The 25,397-nt window shown below is 39.3% G+C and overlaps 1 protein-coding gene across 1 annotated transcript in view; it reads right to left on the bottom strand.

Moving 5' to 3' along the window:
• Positions 1 to 24,008, bottom strand: part of KLHL4 (kelch like family member 4) — an 83,979-nt gene extending 59,971 nt beyond the window's left edge. The window contains exon 1 of the mRNA XM_045029322.1: positions 23,590 to 24,008. Coding sequence (XP_044885257.1) covers positions 23,590 to 24,008 — 419 coding nt within the window. The remainder of the gene's footprint in view (positions 1 to 23,589) is intronic.
• Between the last annotated feature and the right edge of the window lie 1,389 nt (positions 24,009 to 25,397).

Genomic DNA, 25,397 nt, shown 5'->3' with positions numbered 1-25,397 from the left:
TAATACTGCAATTTTCTCCTAAATAGAACTCTGAACCAAACCAAACAGAAATGAATAAGCCCTGCAGAAATTTTACATGTGTTAGCTAAAACTATTTCAGGATATGTGATTTTTGCCAGAAGTCCTCAGTTTTTGTACAAAAATCCCTCAAAAGGTTTATTTTGGCAGGTTAAGATGCGGTTCTGTCAGAGATTGAGGTGCTAGAAATAGTAATGCTGGAACCAAGTAATAAATTGAAGATCAACTGGTTGTTGAGGCTGGCTGGTTATTAATCAAAGAGTTCTAAAGAACTTAATTTTTAAGTGGCTGAACTGCTAACAGAAACTTGCAATATCTCATTAGTATCAACTTCCATAACAAAGGACCGAAGAGTTGCAAATATTGTACCTAGTTTAAAAAAAAAAAAAGAAACCAGAAAGAAACTGAAATTACAAATCAGTGAGTCTTCCTTCAGTAATAAATAAATTGAATGACATTATAATTTAAAAGTAGAATTATAAAACACCCAGTGAAGATAACTGGAACCAAACCAGCAGAAGTTCTGCAAAAGAAAACAAGTGCCTCTTTAGTAGATTTTATTTGAGCATTTCAACAGTAAAAATAGTAATTCAAGGAGAACCTGTTGAAGTTGCTAATGCGGTGCCCAGGGCTGTGGTATAAAGGCCATGATCTAGCTCTCTGTAGGCAGATTTCTCCTTAATTTTGCACGCAAGTTTTCTTTCACCTTCCTCTGCAATATCTGGTGCTGGTCTGAACCTGTATGCCAATGTCTATGTTCCTACTGGTTGTTAGTGTAGGCCAGTTGTTCTCAACCTATTTACCATTGTGGGCTGCATATGCAGCTTTCTGTGTGTTATGTGGGCCACATTCACACAATATATGTACTACCTATATGGCCCTGGGGATGTCACATGGGCCACAGCTGTGTGCTGATTGGGCTGCAGGTTGAGAATCACTGGTGTAGGCCATATTAAGTAACTGTACTCCCAACTTTTACCAAAACATTGTTATTCCAGAACTTATATATCTTTTTAAGGGTAGGCCCACCATTTCCTATACACTGTCCCCTGTTTAAACGCAAACATGCTTTTGAACATAGTCTACTGGAGAAAATTCAACGTAAATTGCTGATGTGAGAAATGGACAGGCAAAGTTGAAACAATATTTATATTTTATCTGGGTCAGGACCTTTTTTTCCTGTTGCTTTCCTTTTTTATCTTGTGAGTTTTCTACAGACCACTGAAAGCTATGCCAATCCCTTCCTGCTTTCTACCAGCAATTCTTACATTGAAAATTTTGCTTTAAGTATATCATAACACTCAGGACAGGAGTGTTTTATTTTAAGGATCTGCTTATGTAGGACAACACAAAAAATCCTGAAAAATGTGATGGGCTGATTACAAAAGAAACAAGTAACAATTTTGCCATTCATACTTGTAGCATTTTAACCTCTTTTAAATACATGATATGAATTCCATATTAAAAGATGACAAACAGGAAAATCAGATCAATGATCACCATCAATTTGGTTTATGAAATGTCACAGTAGTAACCAGCAGGAATGAAATAATGGCTTTTTCCTCTAACTGTCTCACATGTGGCACATAACAGAGGATATTTTATTAACCATACAGAACTACGTTTGATTCAAGAGATCGTTCTGTATATATGTACAGATGAAGCATCAATGTGGTGTTTTGTTTAAAAAAAAATATGGGAGAGATGTCAACATGGTTTCTGTAAAGGGAAATCATGTCTTACTAATCTATTACAGTTCTTTGAAGGGGTCTGTACTTGGATTTCCAGAAAGCCTTTGACAAGGTCCCTCACCAAAAGCTCGTACGTAAATTAAGTTGTCATGGGATAAGAGGAAAGATCCTTTCCTGGATTGAAAACTGATTAAAAGACAGGGAACAAAGGGTAGGCATAAATGGTAAATTTTCAGAATGGAGAGGGGTAACTAGTGGTGTTCCCCAAGGGTCAGTCCTAGGACCAATCCTATTCAATTTATTCATAAATGGTCTCGAGTAAGGGGTAAACAGTGAGGTGGCAAAGTTTGCAGATGATACTAAACTGCTCAAGATAGTTAAGACCAAAGCAGACTGTGAAGAATTTCAAAAAAATCTCACAAAACTAAGTGATCGGGCAACAAAATGGTGAATAAAATTTAATGTGGATAAATGTAAAGTAATGCACGCTGGAAAAAATAACCCCAACTATACATACAATATGATGGGGGGTAATTTACCTACAACTAATCAGGAAAGAGATCTTGGAGTCATTGTGGATAGTTCTCTGAAGACATCCACACAATGTGCAATGGCAGTCAAAAAAGCAAACAGGATGTTAGGAATCATTAAAAAAGAGAGAGAGAATAAGACAGAGAATATCTTATTGCCCTTATATAAATCCATGGTATGCTCACATCTCGAATAATGTGTACAGATGTGGTCTCCTCATCTCAAAAAAGATATACTGGCATTAGAAAAGATTCAGAGAAGGGCAACTAAAATGATTAGGGGTTTGGAACAGGTCCCATAGGAGAGATTAAAGAGACTAGGACTTTTCATCTTGGAAAAGAGGAGACTAAGGGGGGATATGATAGAGGTATATAAAATCATGAGTGGTGTGGAGAAAGTGAATAAGAAAAAATTATCTACTTGTTCCCATAATATAAGAACTATGGGCAACCAAATGAAATTAATGGGCAGCAGGTTTAAAACAAATAAAAGGAAGTTCTTCACAAAGCGCACAGTCAACCTGTGGAACTCCTTGCCTGAGGAGGTTGTGAAGGCTAGAACTATAACAGGGTTTAAAAGAGAACTAGATAAATTCATGGAGGTTAAGTCCATTAATGTCTATTAGCCAGGATGGGTAAGAAATGGTGTCCCTAGCCTCAGAGGGTGGTGATGGATGGCAGGAGGGAGATCACTTGAACATTACCTGTTAGGTTCACTCCCTCTGGGGCACTTGGCCACTGTCGGCAGACAGGATACTGGGTTGGATGGACTTTTGGTCTGACCCAGTATGTCCGTTATGTTCTTGTACTTTGTGCAGTACAGATAGGAGCTTTATTGCTGACGAATACTCTTGAATTATTAAACAGGTTGCACAGTTGTTCCAGACCTTTCTTCACGTTTGTTGCTGGTTGTGTTAAATTCAGTTTTGAATGCACTGTAACACTAACTAAAACAGTGTAATGAAGCCTTAATTTAAACAAAGCTAACTAGTAACTGAACTAGATAGTGATTTGCTCATAAGGACAAATGGAGAGCATGTGCCTGAGCGCTATTGCTTAGAGGACTCACATGAAAGCTTCATACGGAGCATCTTTATTTGTATATTTTAACAGAAATGTGATCTAAAGCCATTAGTTTTCCTTCAAGATTCATGTAGGTCTGGTTAAATGTATAAAAAAAAAGAAAAAAAACCTCCCCAGCATTATTATGGTGGTTGTTTTGTTGTGTTCCCCCCTCCCCACCCCGCCCTACATAACCTTCCCTGTCTAGAGGGACTGTTATCACAAGCTGAGACTTTGCCTGGTGGAGCAACAATAACTGCCTGGGTTACTACAATAGGAAACTGGGGAAATTGCTATTGCCAAGTGTAAGGATTTACTGTACAAAATACTGAAGTAGACATATGGCAGGATATTTTTTAGTAGAGTAGATAAAAAGAGTGAATGTTTCTGACAAGGTACAACACAAAACGGTGTGTGTTTGTGCGTCAGATTTAAAATTCTTCATACTGCTATGGTTTAATATTTACATCAGTTTTGAATGATAAGAAGCTGTCAGAGCTGATGAGCTGGGAAACCAGCAGAAAATTCTCAATCTCAGAATTATTGGTGCACCGGAAAAGATCTGATGATTTGGGAATAATTTTGTGTGGAATGGCTGATGTCTGCTTCATAACTAAATGGTGCCTTTCACTACAGCAACTACATTGCCTCATAGCAAGAATCAATTTCCCCCTTCCTCCCCAGTCCAGCCTCAAGCTGTTCTGGTAGTTCTGAGACTTTACAGCTGCACAACTACGCATCTCTTTCTTTCTCCACCTGTTATCCAATGATATTTTAATGAACGGCATGGTCCACAAAGAAACAACAATTTGCCCAGTTTCTACATTACGTAGCACTACTTAAGATTTGGTGAGTTTTGTTGTCATCTTTATAAATGTAGTTCCAATCTAATATATATATCATCACAATTTTTATTTTAGTGACACTCGTCTCATTTCATTTCTTTATCGGTAAAGAACTTTTGTTATGTTATAGATTTAACTAACAAACAAAATAAAATAACTCTAGAGTTTGAGCAATTTGTCAATGCAGGTAACTGCCCGTCATGGAATGTATCAGATTATGGATTGACAGGACAGTTTTAGATGCACTTTATTAAATTATTATTGAAGGTAATGATAGGAGCTTTTTTTTGTTGTTATCTCAAAGCACAAATCATTTCTAGCTGTTCTCTGAACCCTGTCTACTCTTTCAACATCCATTATAAAGTCTGGACACCAGAGGTGGACTTATTTCCACTGTACTGGACACTGTACAAACGTGCAAAGATAAGATCACTGTCCCCAACATTTTATAATCTAAAATGCAGAACCTGTATGGATCAGAATTTAAGAAACTCTGAGCGAACACTTTTGCTGTGAAAACTCAGAACTGCAGCCTGATATTTTAAAAATTGCATTTAAAGCTAAGCTTGTGTCCCAGAAGCAAGAAAATCACAATGAATGTGGCAAATGAGACAAAACACAAGAGAGATCCCCTGCAAATACAGGACATGGGTAAAACAATTAATCCGATACATATTCAAACAATAAATATTTAAGAATATATAATTCATATAGGAGAATCTCTCTATATATAATTCCTAATATTCCAGTGCAATCTAAAATTATAACATACACAGAGCCTGCTGAGCATCTGTGCTAAATTCATATTGTGTTTAAAAAAAAAAAAAGGTTTCCCTGGCAACACACACCATATGAAAGATCTGAGAATAGCTGTTCTTCCACACTTTAGATTTCTTATCTTTCAGTGGTTCACACATCAGTTTTCATTTAGATCCAGGTATGTATTGCCCAATTCTGAAAGGTGCTGGATTTCCACAACTTTCATTAAAATGAACATGCATTGAAAATACTCAGCACTTTGCAAGATTGGCATCCTCTGCTCTTAACTTCTAACTTGGAAGGGGTACTGAAGCATAGCAAATGTTGACAGTACCTGCCCTCTTTCTCTGATGAAAACACTCCAATTTTGCCACTGTCTGTTACATTTTCTCTTGCAATACAATGATCTAAACAGTAGTAACAGTAAAATAGTGTAGCTGAGATTTTTGTGCCGGATAATGTCATGGGAAAAATGAACTGTGAAGCAAAGTGGTACACTGCATCAACATAATTTATTGATTAATATTATTAAAAATGCTTTGCTCCTGTATAGCATCTTTCATGCAAAAATCATGGGTGTTTGCAAACACTGATTAAGCTTTATATTGTCCTTGAAAGGTAGGAAATTGATACTTAACTTTAACATGGGTAAACTGAGGCACAGATAAGTTGGATTATTTGCTCAAGTTCATAGAGCAGGTCAACAACAAAACTTGGAATAGACCGTAATAGTTTTGATTTTAAGACCCAAATGTACATAGTCAAAAGGCATGGGAGCCACAAAGGTAGATACTATTACTCTCTCTCATGCTTCTCTACGGCCTAAATATACATTTAAATGCAAACACCACAGTTACGAACTGACCAGTTTACCACACACCTCATTTGGAACCAGAAGTACAACTTAAGGCAGCAGCAGAGACAAAGGAAAAAAAGCTAATACAGTACAGTACTGTGTTAAAGGTAAACTACAGTACTAAAAAAAAATCAAGGGAGAGCAGCATTTTTCTTCTGCATAGTCAGGTTTCAAAGCTGTAAACTTTTGAGAGAACCATAAGGTTCAGAGTTATGAACATTTCAGAGTTATGAACAACCTCCATTTCCAAGGTGTTTGTAACTCTGAGGTTCTACTGTAGCTGTTGCGCCACAGAGAGCGATAAAGAGAAGGAAAGAATGACTGTGCAGTCCAATGGTTAGGGGACCCACCAGGGAGGTGGGAAAACCCAGGTCCAGTCTCTCTGCTCCAATCACTCATCTGCTAGTTATGCATTGTGGAGCAGCTGCAAAAGTAGCTATCAGAATATCTCATGGCTCAGGGGCTAGAGCACTTCTCCTGAGAGGTGGGAAACCCCTGTTTAAATCCTTTCTTTCACTCTAGGAGGGCAGCCCTTCCATTCCCTCAATTCATTTCCTAACAGTCTGGGTAGTCATAGCCAAGCACTTGAATGTGGGAATCAGGGTCCAGTTCCTTAAAGGAAAGTTAGGTGCCTAAATTCCTTGGAGGAAACTGGGGAAATTGCTATTGCCAAGTGTAAGGATTTACTGTACAAAATACTGGTTGGTTAGTAATGAAAGGGAGCAGGAGGGAGCCTCAGTCACGCCAACAGGAAACTATAACAAGGGGAAGAGAATCTTTAATAACTAACTAAATCCCACATAGTTATGGAGGGATCCACAAAGGGACTTAGGCATTGCAATGCCCAGCACCACAGTGCCTAGAAAATCACAAGACCAACACTACAATTGACAAAAGCTGAGTTAGATTCCTAGGCTCTCTATACAATGAATAGGAGGGATAGGCACAAAAGCTAGTATGCTAGGTAAGGAGCTGCCTAAGCTAACCAATGGGAAATGTTGATGACGGGTATGTCCTAAACCCTGCCCCACTTGTGGAACTAGACTCCTAAATCCAGGCTGCAGGGAGGTGCCCACCTCTGCTAGTGATCCACAAACAGGAACCCATCTCCTAGAGTCAGGTGGCTTAGGTGCCTAAGGCACATCTTATGAGAATGAGTTAGGTGCCTGTCTCGCTCCACACAAACAAGCCAGAGGAGGAGGAAGTGCTGGTGGGGCTCACCTTGTAACTTAGCCCATTAGTTAGAGCTCTCTCCTGACAGGTGGGAAGACGGCTGTTCAAATAATTTCTTCCCCTTTGGCAGAGAGTGGGGAATTGAGCCTAGGTCTCCCACATTCCAGGAGTGTGTGCTAACCACTTGGCTAAACTTTATAAGGTGACCACCACTTTTTCCAGCCAGATTTTGAATAGGATCTGATCTGGTAGGCAGCCTCTGAGTGTGCCTACTGAATCAGGCCCTGCACAAGAGGCAGCTGAATGCTTATCTTCCCCCAGTTCGTGAATCACTCTGGGGCTTAAGCCGGAGCTAGGTGGAGCAAAGCTGGGACTCAGAGGCCTAAGTACCTTTGTGGATCTGAGTCTTAGTATTTTCTGGTGATGCAGACTGTGTTAACAAGCTGAGGTATGTGTTTTAGTTGGCTGTCTATTTTTGGTGCTGGCCCCTAAGGTAAGAAATGGCAGATAATAAATGAGCTTTATTCTTTACATGATTCACCAGAGCACCTGTGTCAATACTTACAAGCTGAGTCAGCCATTCAGATCTGTTGACAATGTTACAAAGAAAAGTTAATGTAACATGGGACTGTATTAATTTTTCTGAAGACTACCCCTTTAGAGAAAAATCATGGCCAGAGATTCACGGTTCCACTGGAGCTATGTTAGCAGAGGGCTGTGGAGGGCAAACCCCCTGCAGGGGCACAGGGCATTCTGGGAGTTCCTGGGATCCAGTAGGTTTGGAGTGACTTTTACACAGGAGTGAACCCCACCACTTTGGCAGTATGTTACAGGAGAATCTTATCAAAGAAATCCCTTTCCATTGGTTGTCATGCAGGAGGGAATGATCTGCTTCTCATTTTCCGACATTACCCTTGGTTCTTGCCCTGGCTATCTAGCTACATTTGTTCCTGTTAAATTGTCTCTGCCTTAATTCTACCACTTTTGCCTCTCAGAAATTAAATTACGTAAAGGGGATTTTCCTTTGGTGCAATTCTAGGGGCTGTAGGACAGTGTTACTCTTAACCTATGCTCAATGTTTGGTTAGCTGCTGCTTTTTACTAGCCTCATACCCATCTCCACCCTATTCTCCTACTGTGATGTTATCTGATTAAAATATGATTATATAGATGATTGTTGCAACCACTGTTAAATATTTGCAACAAATCTTGTACAAAATGTGGCATGTAAAATGTCTATGGAAAGGTTATGATTTGCTGAATATGATTATGCTATCTGTATGCATGTATCATTTTTGTATTTGAAATCATGAGTATTGGCTCTATACCTGTATTTCAAACGTTTGCTCCTGGGGTTATCCCAAATCAACTGAAACAGTAGCAATCTAAATACATTGGTCATTTTAATTTTCTCTTTGAAGGGATTTAGTTGTCAAACCTAATCCAGTACTGTGTTTGGGCTCACTTATAGTAATTTGATCAAGAATATTCTTATTTGTGCAAGTAGTCATGTAGGTAACTTGGAATAATGTGGTTCTTAAGACATGAAGTACCTTCTACTAATGGTCTGAGTCGATCATGAAGCCTTAAATAGTTTGGAATAATTTGATTCTGACATAAAATAACCTTACTTGTCCATTCATTTTAAAGTGCTCTTTTTATTGCACTTTCAAATTAAGAAATCACTCTTTTATCATTTTTTCCTCTCTCTTAAATCAAGGCTGATTGTCAATTATGCAGTCTGTTTTTTAAAAAATATATTTTCTCTATTTGTGTTTTTTTTCATTTTCTCTGAGGACTAAGATCAGATAGGAAGGTAATATTAAGTGCTAAAGCTGCAAAAACTTTTATGAAAGCACATAATTTTATACACATGAGTAATACCATTGAACTTAATGGTAATATATGTGTAAAAGCAGCAAAGAGTCCTGTGGCACCTTATAGACTAACAGACGTATTGGAGCATGAGCTTTCGTGGGTGAATACCCACTTCGTTGGACATGCATCTGACAAAGTGGGTATTCACCCACAAAAGCTCATGCTCCAATACGTCTGTTAGTCTATAAGGTGCCACAGGACTCTGCTGCTTTTACAGATCCAGACTAACACAGCTACCTCTCTGATATATGTGTAAAGTTTCACAGATGTGTGAATGACTGGGGACCTATTTCAAATGTGAAATACCTTATAATTAAATGAACTAAGGCATAGTGTTATAAAAATATTAATCAACAAGCAATTGTAATCTCTAGAGCTAAAGCTGATTTAACACTAAAAAGGAAAAGACATTTAGTTAGACCTTCCAGTCTATATTCTAGGCCACACTCCTATCAAGGAATCTTCAAACACCTTGTTGTGATTCAGACAATATGAGCTAAATACTCCTGATGTAGCTCCATTGATCAGGGATAAACTTGGCCCTATAATTGTGAAGAACGTGTATCTTCTGTATCTATACATCCCACTTCAAATGTGATAAAGGCATCTAACTGGAAAATTATTTGCAAGTAAATAAGGCCAAGACTGTTTATGTACATGAAACAAAGGTATTCTTGTAACAAAAGAGAATTTATGGTACGTAAACTTTTCTAACACGTGACTGCCAATCTGCTGTCAGCATTTCCATGAGACACGAGCTAAGTTAGAGACAGATAATTGTATTTGCTTTTCAAAGGCATGGCATGTTCATGTATGTGAGCCTTGAATCCAAAGTGTCTATGTTGGTGGACAGCTTAATGATTTTCTGTATAGCTGACTCTGACCTTACTGGAAGATGTTTATTGAAGTTCGTTGTTACATCTTACCTTGCTTGATGGCCAAAATCCATGTAATCTACATAGAAAGTACAAATATGACTCCAAATTGAATGGAATCCCAATAGCTGTAGAAATACACTAGTTCCATTTCACATGGTATAAAAAGAGTAGGGACACTGATTGTTTTCAGTGGGAAACAATCTGTTTAGAACATTGTTTGAAGTAACATAATTTTCAAATCTTTAACAAACCAGCAGAAAAATCTACCATAATTGTGATGCTAGCTTATAGTTTGTTACAATATGCTCATTACTTTATCTGAATGTCTGTGTATACCCCACACTTTATATAAATATAAAAGACTAGAAGATCCATATAATGGCAGCTCCTCCCTCACACACACCCACACACCATTTACCTTCCTTCAAAGAGTTCTTGAAGAACTGAGTTCCACAATGTGAAGAGGGTGAAAATCCTATGCATGGGTTCCTAGAATCATTGCCTTCCCATATACAGAAATAGCCTAGGAGTTCCCTGTTCCAGGGACCCACTGCCACCTGGAGGCCATGCAGATGCAAAGTCAGGGAGCACTGTGGATAATACTGTCCAAGAAACCCAGAGTGATGTTATCTTGTGGCCATCTGATTGGGTTGCCTCAGGAAGTTATCTGGGCAACTACACAGACTTTGCTTGCTGCAATGCCCAGGGCCAGTGCAAGGAAGTTTCGTGCCCTAGGTGAAACTTCCACCTTGCGCCACCCTTCCACTTAGCTAACCCCTCCCCCTCGCGGAAGCTAAACCCACCTGGGGAGACTCTCCCCCCCACCCCCGCGGCAGCTATCTCCGCCCGGGGAGACCCCCTCCCTGCGGCAGCTAACCCGCCCGGGGAGACTCACCCCCGCGACAGCTAACCCCACCTGGGGAGACCGCCCCAGCTCGCCTCGGCTCCGCCTACTCCACTGAGCATGCCGGCGCTGCTCTAATTCTCCTCCCCTCCCAGGCTTGCAGCACCGATTGGAGGAGACTTAGAGCGGGGGCTGTGTGCTCAGCGGAGGAGGCAGAGTGCAGGTGATTAGGGGCGGGAAGCGGTTCCCCTGTGTGCCCCCCCTCCATTACTGCAGGCAGCCCTCCCGTGCCCCCCACCCCGAGCTCACCTCCACTCCACCTCCTCGCCTGAGCAGGCTTTTAGGTGCCCCCAACCACTAGGCGCCCTAGCCTATTTTTGCCTAAATGGTTGCCCCGGCCCTGGCAACGCCAGACTTTCATCTCTGCTCTCTGACTCCAGCCTGACTCTCACCCTGATTTCTGCCTCCTGATTCTAGCCTGGTAGTGCCTTTGACCTCCAGTCTCTGATTCTAGCTTGATTCTAATTCTTGCCTCCTGATTCCAGCCTGGTTCTACCTCTGGTCTCCAACCCTGGCCTGACTCTGACTCTTGCTTACAGGATCTGTCTCTTGTGATTCTTCCTACCTCTGCTTAGCGATCTGGTGTGCAGGCCTCAACCCAGCTGTGACTGCTATGCCAGACTGCCTGCCTCCCGGACCCTTACACTGTACCACCACAGACGTGGAGGAGATAGAATTTGAGCCTTAGAACAAAATATAATTTAACTTTGCTAGTCAACATCCACACCTAGATGTGATTCACTAAGTGCCTAACCATATCTATGATTTGTGCCTCCATGTGTCAGAGCACTCATGACTTGTGTATTTCTTCTGTGCTCTTTGGCGATGCTCCAGAAAGACCCCTTCCCAACCCAATGGCTGACACACAACTCATATACTTTCAGTCAGCTCTGTCTCCTTCCTAGGGGTGGAAGTGAAATATAAAACCTGGGGTTCTAGCAACATTAGGGAAGACATCACCCCCAATAGCTTCTAACTCATCCCCAATGATTTTTTTCTTTTCTTCTTTTGTTCACTCCACATTCTTAGTTTTTTCTCTCCCTTCCCAAGCAAGTTTAACTGGGTGTTGCATAGCTTTGAAAGCTATAGCACAGGAAAGAGAAAGGACAGGTTCTGTGGAGGATTGCTCAAGTGGAGAGGTAGGAAGAGTTTCCCTTCCATTCAAGATTCATCAGATTCTGCTCTCAAAACCCTAGGGCCCTCATTAAGATTAGTCTGCTCAGTGTGGTCAATAGCTATATTGTCAGAAAGTGGGTACTGTGCCTCTTGCTGCCAAGCAAGGCTAGGATTTGGCTCTATTTGGACAGTGGTTTTCCAATGTTAAAATTATTTTCTGTTTATATAATCTGAGATAATGTATAGAGAGGAAAAATTCACAAGAAACTGACATTTCCTTGAGTTCTATCTGTGTGAGTATTCATGCAAAGTGGAAAACCGCTGCTTGCAAATAACAGGTCATATGTTAAAAATGTACTTTCATCTCAGACTCTCACATGCACTTGTTTCATCAAAGTTTCTTGGGTTTTCCAGACCTTCGTTTGATAGCACTTAAGTGGTTTTAGTGCAAAAAAAAAAAAGGCACATATTTCAGATGAGCTGGTTTTCTGCAGTGATTGCAAAGAATGGTTAGATATGTTAATACTTGTATGTCAATGGTATTGTGCAGAATTACACAAGTTACCTTCTCATAACTTTTTTTAGAATTAGAGATTTTGGTCACAGAGTTTCTGATTTTGAGGAGGATATTTTTAAGTAATTGCAGACACATTTTGACAATTTTTTTTATAGTGATGCAAGTTAGCATGTCTATTTTAATGAAGTGGCAGCACATTGCCTTGAGGTGTAGAACATCTGAATTCAAGAACAGATTTGAGTTTTACACTTGTTGTTGTATATGTATAATAATTGTTGCATTTATACACCCACTGGCAGTCAATATATAAGTAGTACATGTCTTTCTTTGAAGTTTACCCATCTCATGATATGAGTATCATGCTCCTAATGTCAATGGAATTATCAATCAGAAATAGAGACTGGTGGAGTCTCCTCCTTTATTTCCTTTTTCCTCTTTCTTGAGCAACTGAAAACATTCACTTAAAGGAATATACAAAATCCCAATTAAGGATTTCTAATACCAGCTTATTAAAACTAATCTGTTAATTAGTGAGCCATGTTCATGGGGTCATGTAAATTGTTCACTGTAAAAATTCTTTTGAGAGGCTTAGTCAATTGGAGGAGTATGCCTGTCTTTGCTTGAACATCCTTTTGTATATTGTACATGGAGAAATACTGAAGGCAGTTATGTGGCTAAAACACAGTGCATCACTCTGAAAGCATACCCTGTTATGTATTACGCAAGCAAACAACACTGGAGACTCAAGTGAACAGTCTGTTTGCAGAGGCAAGTGTTGAAAACTTATAAGAAAAGGTAAATACTAATTCATAAAAAAGGAAGCTTAAAATCATGGTGTCAAATTTACCAGAAGAGTAGGTTGGTCATTCAGTGCTATAGATTTCTAGAAACCTCCAGAATAATTCTGACCACAAACTTCTTCTAATACTTACTTTAATTTTATTTTTATTCTCAGTTTATAAAATTTCACCCATGCATTTTTCTTTACTTATTTATATTTGCACATAATTTTTAGCAAAAATGTCATATCTCGTTAAGGGAACTTAATATTAAGAACTTTTTCACAGCTCTGGGGAGGGGACAGAGAGAGAAAGGGCCAGATCATGGCCATTCATGTGTACCAGAGCAAGGGTAACTAGAGTGTATATGTAGGGTCCTAGCAAATTCATGGCTGTGAAAAATGCATCATGGACCATGACCACTGGTCTCTCCCGTGGAATATGGTGGTTTTTGTACTTTTACCCTGACCAGCATTTCTCAAACTGGGGTCCAGACCCAAAAGGGGGCTGCTGGGGGCGGGGAGAGAATCATGGTATTGCTACTGTTATTTCGGAGCTGGGCAGCCAGAGAACGGCGGCTGCTGGCTGAGGGCCCAGCTCTGAAGGCAGCAGTGCAGAAGTAAGGGTGGCAATACCATACTATGCCATCCTTACTGCTGTTGGCACCAGCGCTGCCTTCAGAGCTGGGCTCCCAGCTAGCAGATGCTGCTCTCTGGCTGCCCAACTTTGCAGACAGTGCCGCTGCCAGCAGCAGTGCAGAAGTAAGGGTGGCAATACTGCAACCCCCCTACAATAATCTTGTGACTCCCTCCCCCCCCCCACAACTCCCTTTTGGGTCAGGACCCCTACAGCTAAAACACTGTGACATTTTAGATTTAAATATCTGAAATAATGAAATTTACTAATTTTAAAATCCTATCACCATGAAATTGACCAAAATGGACCATGAATTTGGTAGGCCCCTATGTATAAGGTACCCTTTATGCCAACAATCCCTACCATTGCTCTGAGATCAGGAAGGGAAGCTAGCTCTGCACAGTTCCTGTTTCCCGCCTCCCAATGCAGCTCCCTTCCACACTTGCAGAATGAAACATTTTGTCTTCTTGTTCTGAAATGACTTTGATTTTGTGAAAATGAAATGTTTTGACCCAAAATGATTTTTCCCCCTGAATATTCCTTTACAGAGAATTTCTAAATTTGAGGGGTTTGTTTGTTTGGAATGAAGCCGCATTTTGAAATCATAAAATCCTTTTTGAAAAGGAACTTCTATCTTCTGCACAGCTCTATAATTTTTTCTCCAATATAATAGTTAGACCTTTCGTATAGTTTAGAGTTTCCTTTTTCACTTCGAAATAATGAAAGCATTGTGTTCAGAATCTTAAGCCCTCTGTTTTATTTATGCTGTTTTCCAAACCTCTTCCTCTGTCTTGAATGACTGTAACATGTAGCTTGCATCACATCCAGTAAACTCTTTTAAAATCAGTTTTCAGCTCTTGATGAAGATCAGAGGCAAACTATTTCTTGTCCTGCCACATTTTTATCATTCTTTATTACATTATGTTGAATCATGTTGAAAGGTTTCCTTTACAACACTAGAAGTTCAGTGAAAGCATGGGATAAAATAAAACTGCTAATGGCTTCATTTAAAAATAAAGGTTGCTGCTGGATGAGATTAGCAATAGTAGTTTCTAAACTTTGCCTGAAACATCAGGATATTGTCTTACAAGTCTGACTCTTTACTCTTGGCAGGGAACTAGTCTCCTGATGGAGCATACTGAACACAGTAGTTGCTCACCTGTTCCAATAAATATATCATGGTCTATTCATGTTCTAGATAAGATTGGGAAGTGAGTGCCTTGTCATTTTTATTCTTCTCACATTTTGCATTGAGACAGTTACTGAGTAGCCTGCTCAAATAACTAAAATAATGACATTTTACAGACACAACACTGTCTTAATCCCTGGGTGCTATATTCAATTAACTCATCAATTTTTCTTTTTATTTATTATGAAGCATTATTAACCAGTCTAGAAGTTTAAGTTGAATACTCAGAGTTGTATTCTCAGTAAAGAGAGGATTTTTTTGGCCTGAATATGCTCGGTTTAAAAAAAAATTGTATGTTCTCTTTTCAAAGAAATTATCAACTCTCATCCTTTTTGATAGGAACTGATCTTTTGCTTCTGAGAAATTAAAATGACATCATGTGTCACTGAATGTATGTTGCAAAACGTAGATGGCCCTGATGAGTGTGTAGTGTGAAAGCATCTCCAAAAGGGTCCTTTATTAATAATAAATGTGACAGACTGTGCCAATGGCAAATGCCACATTAACTCAGACAAAATGATATTACTTTGAACTGGCAATTAGGACCAGAGAACTCTCATTGATTCATTTTCCATGGTTTAATATTCTACACTCTCCCAACCTGTTGGGATATTGCAACAATCAAATGGATAATTCTTTCATGATGTTCCTACCTGAGAAATGTCAGCTGAGGCTTTTATCTGATATCAGATATTTATTAAAAAAAGAAACAGAACTGTAGTGTTCATCTATCATACTCACCTCCAGTGTACCCCCTTGTGTCAGGGTGTGATTTTGCAAGGATTTTTTCTCTGGTGCCCCCTGCAAGTTATCTTTCTTTGTGCACCACTCAGCTCTCCAGCTGAGAAGTTGCTAAACTAACCAACTTCTGGGGCAACAGATGTCTCAGTACAGTCTAAAGTCCTGAAGAGAATCAACCTCTCTTCTGGGTCTGGTGCTTAACCCCTTTCCTGGGGTTCCATTGCCTCTCTCCAGCTCTGGTATGAAGCTTCTTAGAACTTCCAGCCTTCAACAGCCTCTGGCACTTCAGCCTTTCATAGGATCTTGTCTGCTCCCTGTGGCTTCTCTGATCAGAGAGAATGTTCCTGCCTTTTCTGGGGCCTCCATGTCCACTAAGTTATTACCCAATACCTTCCAGTCCCACACCCTGTGGTTGAGATATAACTAATTAAGTAATCTATTGCATCCATTTCATAATTATTAACCTCTTTCCAGCCTGTGATTGTTTTTATCCCCTCACACGTTACCTCCTCCTTTAAACAGTATCCATTGAGGGTACTCTTTGGGGATTACTGTGCTAGTCAAAATTCCTGTTCTAGTTCTTCTTTTAGTTCACGAACCAACATAACCCATAGGTTTTTTTCTTGCAGACTCTTTTGATAGTATTCCTCCAGCTGTTCTTTGTCTTGTGTGATTTTGTATGGCCGGATCAGCAGTCAACAATCTGGGTACCCTGAGCTTTCCCCTCATCCTTTTCTGGTATCTCTCCAAGTTGAGAATCCGGTTCTGTGGCCAGTGCAGCCTCCTCTGTCTTCTCACTGAGGGCATCCTTTTCCCAGAGGTCTACTCAATTTCCTTCTTTTTCAAGTTCACGGGTGCTTGTTCCTGGGTTGAAGGGTCCAAATTATTTTGCTACCCACAACATATCCAGCCCCTCTTTGAACAGTTGATGGATATATGGTCCAGCTCCATCTTGGTTTGGATCAGTTCCTGTTCCTATTTCTCTTGTTCCATCATAACCTTCTGCCAGGAGGCCTTCGCTACCTCCACCTCTCAGTTCACCTCTTGTGATTGCATGGCCAGGCTTTAAAGATGCTTTAAAGCTTCCTGTTTGTCCTTTCAACATCTCTTGCATAAGCTGTATGGTCTCTTAATTGCACCTCCAGGCTTTGGAGACAACTTAAAACCTCATCTTTGATTCTTTCAGCATCTGCCAAGCCTGTCTGGTGTGTCTGATTACTTCCAGACTATTCAGCAAGATTAACGAGCCCTAAGCCTCGGTTCCTGGGCCAGCGTTATCTTGTCATCTATCAGCTCAGTGATAACTTGTGTTGTATGAGGGTCATGAAACACCACTAGTTTTGGCCAACAATCACAGACCAGGAGAGGTTCCTTACCACCCCAACTCTCAGCTGGCCCTGCTGACCTCATACTTCAATGTCCATCTCCACAATCAGGTACATGTGAATCTCTCCATGCATACAGGAAATGTGTACCAGCAAGTGTCTGTCCACCTTTATTATTGTTGCCCTTGATTAACCAGCAGCCAGAGTCATATTCCATTAGTCTAGAGGATTTTATTACCAGTTCCCTAATCTAATGGCATATGGTAGGGTTCAGCCCTATTATGGGAACCTCCCAGTACACAAACAAGGCTATAATAGCATGCCAGGTAACCGCATTCCATATGGGGGCAGTTTCTTTTTATATCGCCATGCTGGCTATTGCAAAAACAGACCACTGAGTGTTCTTGATTGCTGCCTGATGGTCCATAATGGGTTTATGGGAACTGCTGAGGTGTTGCTAGCTCCTCTTGTCCCTGAGACTTAGAACTGTCTAGAAATTTTTTTCCTCATGTGTTGCCTTTGCCCTCTGAGGCTTGAGGTTCCCCTTCATCCCACCTCTCTCGACCCTTAGCTTTGCCCATCTCTTGGGCTGTTCAATGACTTCAGCGTCTAGATAGGCCTCTTTCATCTCTATAACCTCTCTGGTGGAGCAAGACCAAAACCTTTGGACCCAACTTTGGGATCCAGCAGGCAAGACTCATTAAAAGTGTTCTAAAATTATTCACTCAGATACTTTATCCAATGAGTTCCTATCAGGACGCAACCACCATGTCATCAAGCCAATAAGCATTGTCCTTTGGGAAGGGTTCTGTTCTCAAGTGGTCTGAGATAGCCTCCTTCACACATAACACAGCCAAGGTATCCATGAAGTTATCACCTAATGAATCCTATGCATGTATGATATGCATATCATTAGGTACATCCATTACACCTGTGCTATAACTAACTTTCCCTTTCCATCCTGTGACGGGGTTCACCCCGTCCTGAGTAGCTACAAGAGAGATAAGATATGAAGAGTCTACTGCCCTACGATATAGATAGATGTTTATCAGAGAGAGTGAGGAATAGGATTTGTAATAAAATTTCTCTGTGTGGATGGCATACATAGCTGACATTTAAATGAGTTTTCAGTCTTAAACAAGAAATCTACTACACATTTCTTATAAGATACTTCAGACTATCCTCTCAACATTTCCTCAAGTGGAATCTCAGAAACTTCAAAATCTTTCCAAATGAATTACCAGACATAACTGAAAATTATAAATGGAAACTATAGAAAATACATTGCCTCAATGGAGAAAGGACTCCTACTGAATATATACTTCACCATACTATACACCAGTACTAAGACTTTCAAAACCACCTTAAAATTTAGAGGGAAAATTTGTACTGAAATTAATGGGAGTTGTACATCTAAATTTCCAAGGCTGAGATTTTTCAAAAGCCCCTTACCTGGACAGTGTTCACATTTACCCATAGGTAACACATAGTGATATCATAGACACTACAGTTTCCTCTCTGCTGAAAAATGGCAATAGCTGTGGTATCTTGCATACCACAGTTAATTCTAATTCCCACATACTGTACAATAACCTGGATGAACATAGTGTTAAACAATACACATGTGGTGGTGTATTTCCTGGAATAATACATCTCTGCTTTTGTAGATACTGTATGCTTCCACAGATCCAGATACACAGTCACATCTATCAGGCATCAATTCCAGATTAATGTTTTCATAAAAAATATAGCTAACAGATATTAAATATCCAGTTAATATATTGATTTGATGTGGCAAGTTGCCTACAAAATATTATCTGGAATTTATTTGTTTAGGCAATTTTTTGGTTTTCTACAGGGATCACTCTTCAATAGTCTATGTTGTTAATTTTAATCTATCTTCCAATTAATGTGTAACCTAAGCAGCCTTTGCATTTTCCCTTCTCCCAGTCACTCCTCTGGTGTACTGTTATGTATGTATGTATATTTTTCCCCTCAAAAGCATGACTTCTATAATGTAAGTAGCCTCCATTTATCAGACTTTCACTTCTGCATTTTATCTCTGTCCATATCTGACATTAGAACTAAATTTCTGTTAAAATCTGTTAGTGCCCTTCCCCCTAATTTTGCCAAATTGAAATAAGACTGTCCATATAGGATCTGATGCCAGAATAGATCTTTATTTTTAAAGTGTAAGGAACATTTTACCATGTATTTTAGAGATGCTAACCTTTTTTTAAATCAGGTATTATCTTCTCAGCTTTTTGGCTTATAGTGGTTTTTGGCTTATAGTGTCTCAAAAACAGCTTGGCCTAAAAATACCAAGCATTTTATTGTATTTGTCTGCTTGAAGACAGGTGCCTTCATGTACTTTGAAAGAGTTTGCTTATTTAATAAATTAGGGTTCCTGAGGTTGAGAAATGCCAATTATCAGCTGTTGTAGATATATCTATATAGGTTTGGAAGTATATTTATCTACATGACACAAAGCTGTCTCTTGAGCCCAGTACATTCCAGAAAGAGAGAATGGAAAAGAAAATTCTGTATGTGTCCAAATGTTCCCTCAAGACTCCCTTTGATATCTCTGGCATCACTGCCATCTCTCTCTCAGGACTTGCCTGCCTCAAGGAATTGTGGTCTTTCTGAGGCCCAAGGCTGAAGTTTTGTACTGTCTTCTGTAGGCACAGACCTTTACAGCTGGAAAACAGATGAGTCCTTAGGAAAAGATGAAAGCTTCAAACACCCTAGCCAGATCTTCAGGTTTGGGTCAATTTGTTTTTTGCAGGAAATTTTCACCTAGATTCCATAAGAGGTGGTTTCAGCAGTTCAGGCAGTAGTTACCAGAAGAATACTTCTGGTTCATTACAGTCTACCAGCACCTCTTAGATAGCAGTAGTATTCACCAGGGCCTTAATTTAAAGCCCACTGAAGTCCCTGGAAAGGCCTTCCACTGACTTTCAATCAAGCTGCAAGTGCTTGGTGGTGTTTTCAGTTTATCTGCATCGTACCATCTTCCAGGTATATCTATATGATTGGCCACTATCCCCAATATTGCACTGGAGAAGTTCATGCCTGTCACGGACTTGATTCCTCTTCAAAGATCTCTCTGAGTAAATACAAGATCTACCTTGGCACCAACTCAGGTTTAACTAATATAAGGGCCACCCTAAATTCCACCCAAGGACAGGTTCCAAGATCTCATCCAGACAGTGGACACAATAGAAGGCCAGTGAGATTTTTTTATCTGTCATTGCTAGGCTTAATGGCTGACTGCACCTTTATTGTCCGTTCTACAGATTTGCAGATGCAACTCTTACAAGTATAATTGACATCAGTATGCGAATGAAGTGTTGATAGCTTGGATATTATAGTGTTTCTCCATTAGCAGATCAAAGACCCTCTACTAGAATACTGCCAGAAGATATCTTGAAGGGAATGGTTCTCTGAGCTTGTTCCTCTGATAATGACAGACACAAATGTTGCCAGTCCAGGCTGGAGACCACATCTTGGGCCTTTTGCTAATCATGGTCTTGGGAGAGCTGAGTAGTCCAGGCTCTAAATAAATTTGTTGGAATTAAGCCACTCATCTGGTTCTCCAATATGGGCATGGCAGAATAGTTTCTTGGAGCTTTTTTGCTCTCTCCAGAAATGATCCATTGAGTTTTCTCCTGAGTCAGGAATTCTTGTTCCAGGAGAACATAGAGGTGTATCTGGATTTCAGGTACTTTCCTCTGATGACATGGCTGCTGGATTTCTAAAACAAAATGTCTTTGTTTTTCTGAGACCAAGGCAATCATATTAAAATCTCAAAACCTATCTACTAGGAAGAGTTACACTGTCAAATGGAAGTGGTTTCAAAAGTCTGTTTATGGTAAAGGTCTTGACCTGGTTTCCTGTCCTTTCCCATTTATCATAGAGTTCTTACTGTCTCTGGTACGGTCAAAGCGACCCTTAGAACTCCTCCCCTCTTCTTTAGAGTCAAAAGCCCTATTTGTAGCTGGAATCCAGAGAGGAGCAGAGGGATGGTTAGAGAAATCATGGTACTTTCACTTTCTGTGTTTTGAATACTGGGATTGTGCATACCTCCTGATTGCTACCTACTATAGTATAGTGATTCCATGGCTACGTGACTGCACACTTAAAGAGTATGGCAGCAAGACACTTCTGTGGAGGCATTACACTCCTAGAACAAGAGATATGGATGATAACACCTTTTGTATGGATTCAGGCATGGATGTGAAACTTGGAGTGTATGGCTGTGGTAATCTGCCATAGCTTTAACCGTGTAGTAAGATGTATTAAGCAGATCCAGATGACTGAGTGGGACTGATATTTCAGAAGTCCTGAGCATTGGCAGTTCCTAGTGACTCATGGCTTCCTAACATCTCTGGGAAAAAATCAGGCCCTGTGTGGTTTAAGATGACTCCTTTCATAGGTAACTGAACAACTAGAGCATTAAAGAGCACAAAATGTATGTGCCAATTTATGACAGCAACAACCTCTATTGGTGATGTAGTAAAGGCTTTGTCTTTGTTATGAACTGTAGTGCACCTAGTATTTAATGTATACTCTTGCAATGACAATGTGAATTAGTGTGTGTGGTTTGTATATGGTGTTGTATGGCATGGAAGTAACATGGGGGGGGGTGATGATGGAAATTGAGATATGGGAGCTAAAGGAAGATTGCTTGTATGTATTAAAACTTCTTTTAAGGTATTCCTCCATCCCCCCCTTGAAGTTAGATTTTATATTTTCAAGTTTAACTGGCTTTTTTAAAAAATATGAAACAAAGCAGAATCTTTTCTTAATATTTCTGTGGAAAAACCACTAGCTTGAATGCTGCATTATTTCATAAGAGGCTTATATTTGTAAAAAATTGATAATCTCAATATAAAACTTTCCCAAGAGACTGTAAAAGGAGAAGAGTCGAGAGAGATTTGTTTTCGCTGTGTGCACATACTAACATATGCTGTATATTTATATATAGGGGGTTTTTTTTGAGAAAGAAGTAGACTGTAGTACTTCTATGGATTCTTGAAATGACTCATTGGCTGAAATGTTAGGTCACAGAATTTTGTCACATTATGATAGAATGTTTATATACAAAAGGGTAAATATGGTGAATAGATTGTTTTGAGATACAGATCCTTAATAACTTCTCTAATTGAATTTGATCATTGCGGGGCGGGGCTTCACTTCTTAGGGACAGAATGTCAAAATGTATAGTTTTTTTTAAAAATTGATGGTCAATAGTTTCACAAAAGTCAGTGGACACTTCCCTGATTCAATACATTTCTTGTTGGCACTGTTTTCATTCACATACTTTCTCAGCAAACTTAGACTTAATTTTTAGGAAACTTTGACTTTTTTTTCATAACAGTTCAAATATCTAGTATTATCTCAACAAGACATGTTCTGACTTTATATTTTAGCTCTTCCATACCTCCTTACAAATGATTGACCAAGTTAACCTGCATACACCTAATTTTATCTGATCTGATTGTGTTTGAGAACTTCAGTGACTTGTTTATATACACTGCTCCCTATTTGATTTTGTTTTGTGATTAATTTGTATACTAAACACTACCTGCTAGGATGCTACTTGAAATGAAGTTTCAGGCTAAGAAATTTCAGAATGCCTCTTCTTTTGTACAGACATGTTTAAGGAATCACAGATGTCCTATATTTCACAATTTGAACAAATAACTGCTAAAAATACACAAACTGTCAACTGTGTCTTACTGCCAGAAACTGTCTCAAATAAATTAGTCTTGTATTTTTGTTAGTGTAAAGATCCTCAATTTTCTTGGTAGAGGATAGCAAACCCACAAAATACAACAAATAAATTACCATGTTAAAATATACACTTGATTGGATCTGATTTTATGTGGTATTGTAAATAATGTTGGTATCTGCTTAGAAAAAATCAGCAAAAATAAAATAAACATATTACATGTCACCCTCAATCAAATGACTTGTATAAATATCTTAGCCCTCAATATTAGCATTTTAAAATAACTCATACCCTGTGCTTCCTGCATTAAGATCTCATAGCTGTAAGTAATATTTCATTACCTGAGCTTGCAGAGAGTATTTAGTCTCTCACTGTAGCAAATTAGCTGTGAAGGTAATATGATTTGAAATGAACCTTTTCAAAGCAATGCCAAGTGGGTTCCTTTCCACATGGTTCAAGGTTAATTATGTTTATCAAGAAGGCAGTAAAAAGGGGCAGTGAAGATGCTAACAGACTGGTGGTAACAACATAATGGGTGCGTCTCCAACATTTTACATTTCTCAAAGTTGCAGTTATTGATAAAACCAGAATGGGGACTGTGTTTTGTGATGGATCGTTTTTCATTGTTTTTATGCATAACAAATTAGGGCAACAAATTAACATGCTTTTTGGAGCTGCTATATGCATAACAAAGGAAACAGTGACAGATCTTATTCATTAGGAACTAGATCTCAAAAATGAAAAATGCAAAGCATAAAATATATAAAAAATGCATGGCAAGGCTCAGGTTCATTTTGAACACTTTTTTGTTTATAAATATTCTTTATCAATCACATCTGTATTTTACAGTGCAAGTTCAAGGAATGTAGTAGGCAATTCTAGTTAAAAACAAAGACATTATTTAGGAATAATTTGGACTGGAGTATAGCTTTCATAGGGCAGACATCTAAAACTCCTACCTCTCAGTGGATTCATCTGTATTTTCGTCTGTGATCATCTGCAACTCCTGTATATTTTTACTTGAATCTTCTTTAACACAATTTTCCTCTGTGCTTGCTTTGGGGATATCCTCATTTGCTCGCAGCTGTTCTATGAGGTTTTGTTGATGCCAGGTTTGAATAGATCGGTGGTGCACAGGGGTTGGACCTGGCACTGGTGCCAGTATATTGTGGTGAACAGGACTGTTGTTTTTCTTTAGCCCATTTCTGTCCCGAGAGTGGCTCTTCAACCTATTCTGAACCGGTGTCCCTCTATGCTCATATCCTTCCTGAAGGCAGCCTCCAGTGCCTGTGGAACCTTGAGAGGGGTGACTGAACCACCTCCAGCGTAGCCTTAGGATCTGTTTCACATCAAACTCTTTCTTTCCAGAAACTGACATTTTTGCAGGAAAAAAGAACAAAAGCCTATTCTTTTAGAAAGGAAATGGATTCTTTGTTATCTCTTGTGTTTCAGCACCTCTTCTTAAGGAAAGACAACAAAGGAACAAATACCAGTAGCCCTCTTTTTTTCTGACTAATATACTGCTAGCACTTCAAGCCGATGCTAAGCTGCTGTTAACTGTATAGGTGGGAATCCATACTGACAGGATGATGAGGTCAGACCTTAAACAAGTAAATCAGCTTAGCACAGGAAAGCAGCTACCATAACACTACCCAGCTGCTAAGCTTACATACAGCGCTACAGCACAGAGCTCTCAGATATAACCTAGCCTCACATGATCCTGAGGGATCTTAGGCAGCAACTTAAGATGCAGAGAAGCACATACAAATAAAGTGGTAAGACCTTGTTTCCCATGAGGATTTGCATGAAGCCTGCTAATAAACGATACTGCATTTCACTACAAAATTATGAATGGTGAACTACTTATGTGGATTTTGCTAATGATTCACTGTGAAAGTATCCTGCAGCTCACATTTTCCTTAACAGGTTTACTACATTTATTGCAGTAGACCTCACTTTACTCTGTGAAATATCTAAAAATAGCCTTAAGAGTTGAAGTGCTTACCTAAAAGAGAGTGAACTTTCTTATTTAAAAAACATTGTGCAGTAGTGTAGGAAAGATTTTCTTAACTAGGGATAGCATTTCTGGTGTATCAGTCTGACTAACTGTGGGTATGAGAAAAGGAAGAGCTTATAAAAACTGGAGGTGAAACCCTCCCTAAATGACCATATCTGTGAAAAACACAGTGCTTCCTGGCTAAATGCCTGTGTAAACACCCTCTTGCCCTTGTACAGACTCTGTAAAAGGTTGGGATTTTTTTAAACCATTCTTTTGATAGTGTGCATCAAAACATGTTTTGAACAAAATTAATTATATTTTAGAGATTCATTATTAGACAAGCATTAAATGTTCAGAACTGTGTGAAGTGTATTATAAATATTAGATAGTAATGTACATAACTTTGTTACACACAAAAACTGATAGCATTAGAAAAAGACACTCAGTTTATCTTATTTGGCAATTATATCATGTGTAGTTGTCTGTGTACCATTCTTTAAGTACTATTTTAAATAACTGCTAGTGATAGCCAAAACCTCAAAAGACTGCAGTTCAGTTTGGATAAGCCCTGAGGTGTGGGTACTGATCCAAACTTAATGCAGCACTCCCCCCATCCCCAATTTTTTTTGCTCTCTCTCCTTCAACTTACCTATATTGTTCTCCATTTTCCTAACATTTTTCTTTTCTTGATCTCCAAAATTCCACTGTCCAACAACACTCAGATTCTGAAATCCACTTTCCCTTTCCCGTCCTGGCCTTTAGAGTCAG

Source organism: Mauremys mutica, chromosome 9 (assembly GCF_020497125.1).
Source record: "Mauremys mutica isolate MM-2020 ecotype Southern chromosome 9, ASM2049712v1, whole genome shotgun sequence".
Classification (NCBI taxonomy): domain Eukaryota; kingdom Metazoa; phylum Chordata; order Testudines; family Geoemydidae; genus Mauremys; species Mauremys mutica.
Note: the sequence above shows the minus strand (reverse complement) of the source record. Positions and strands in the feature narration are given on the sequence as shown.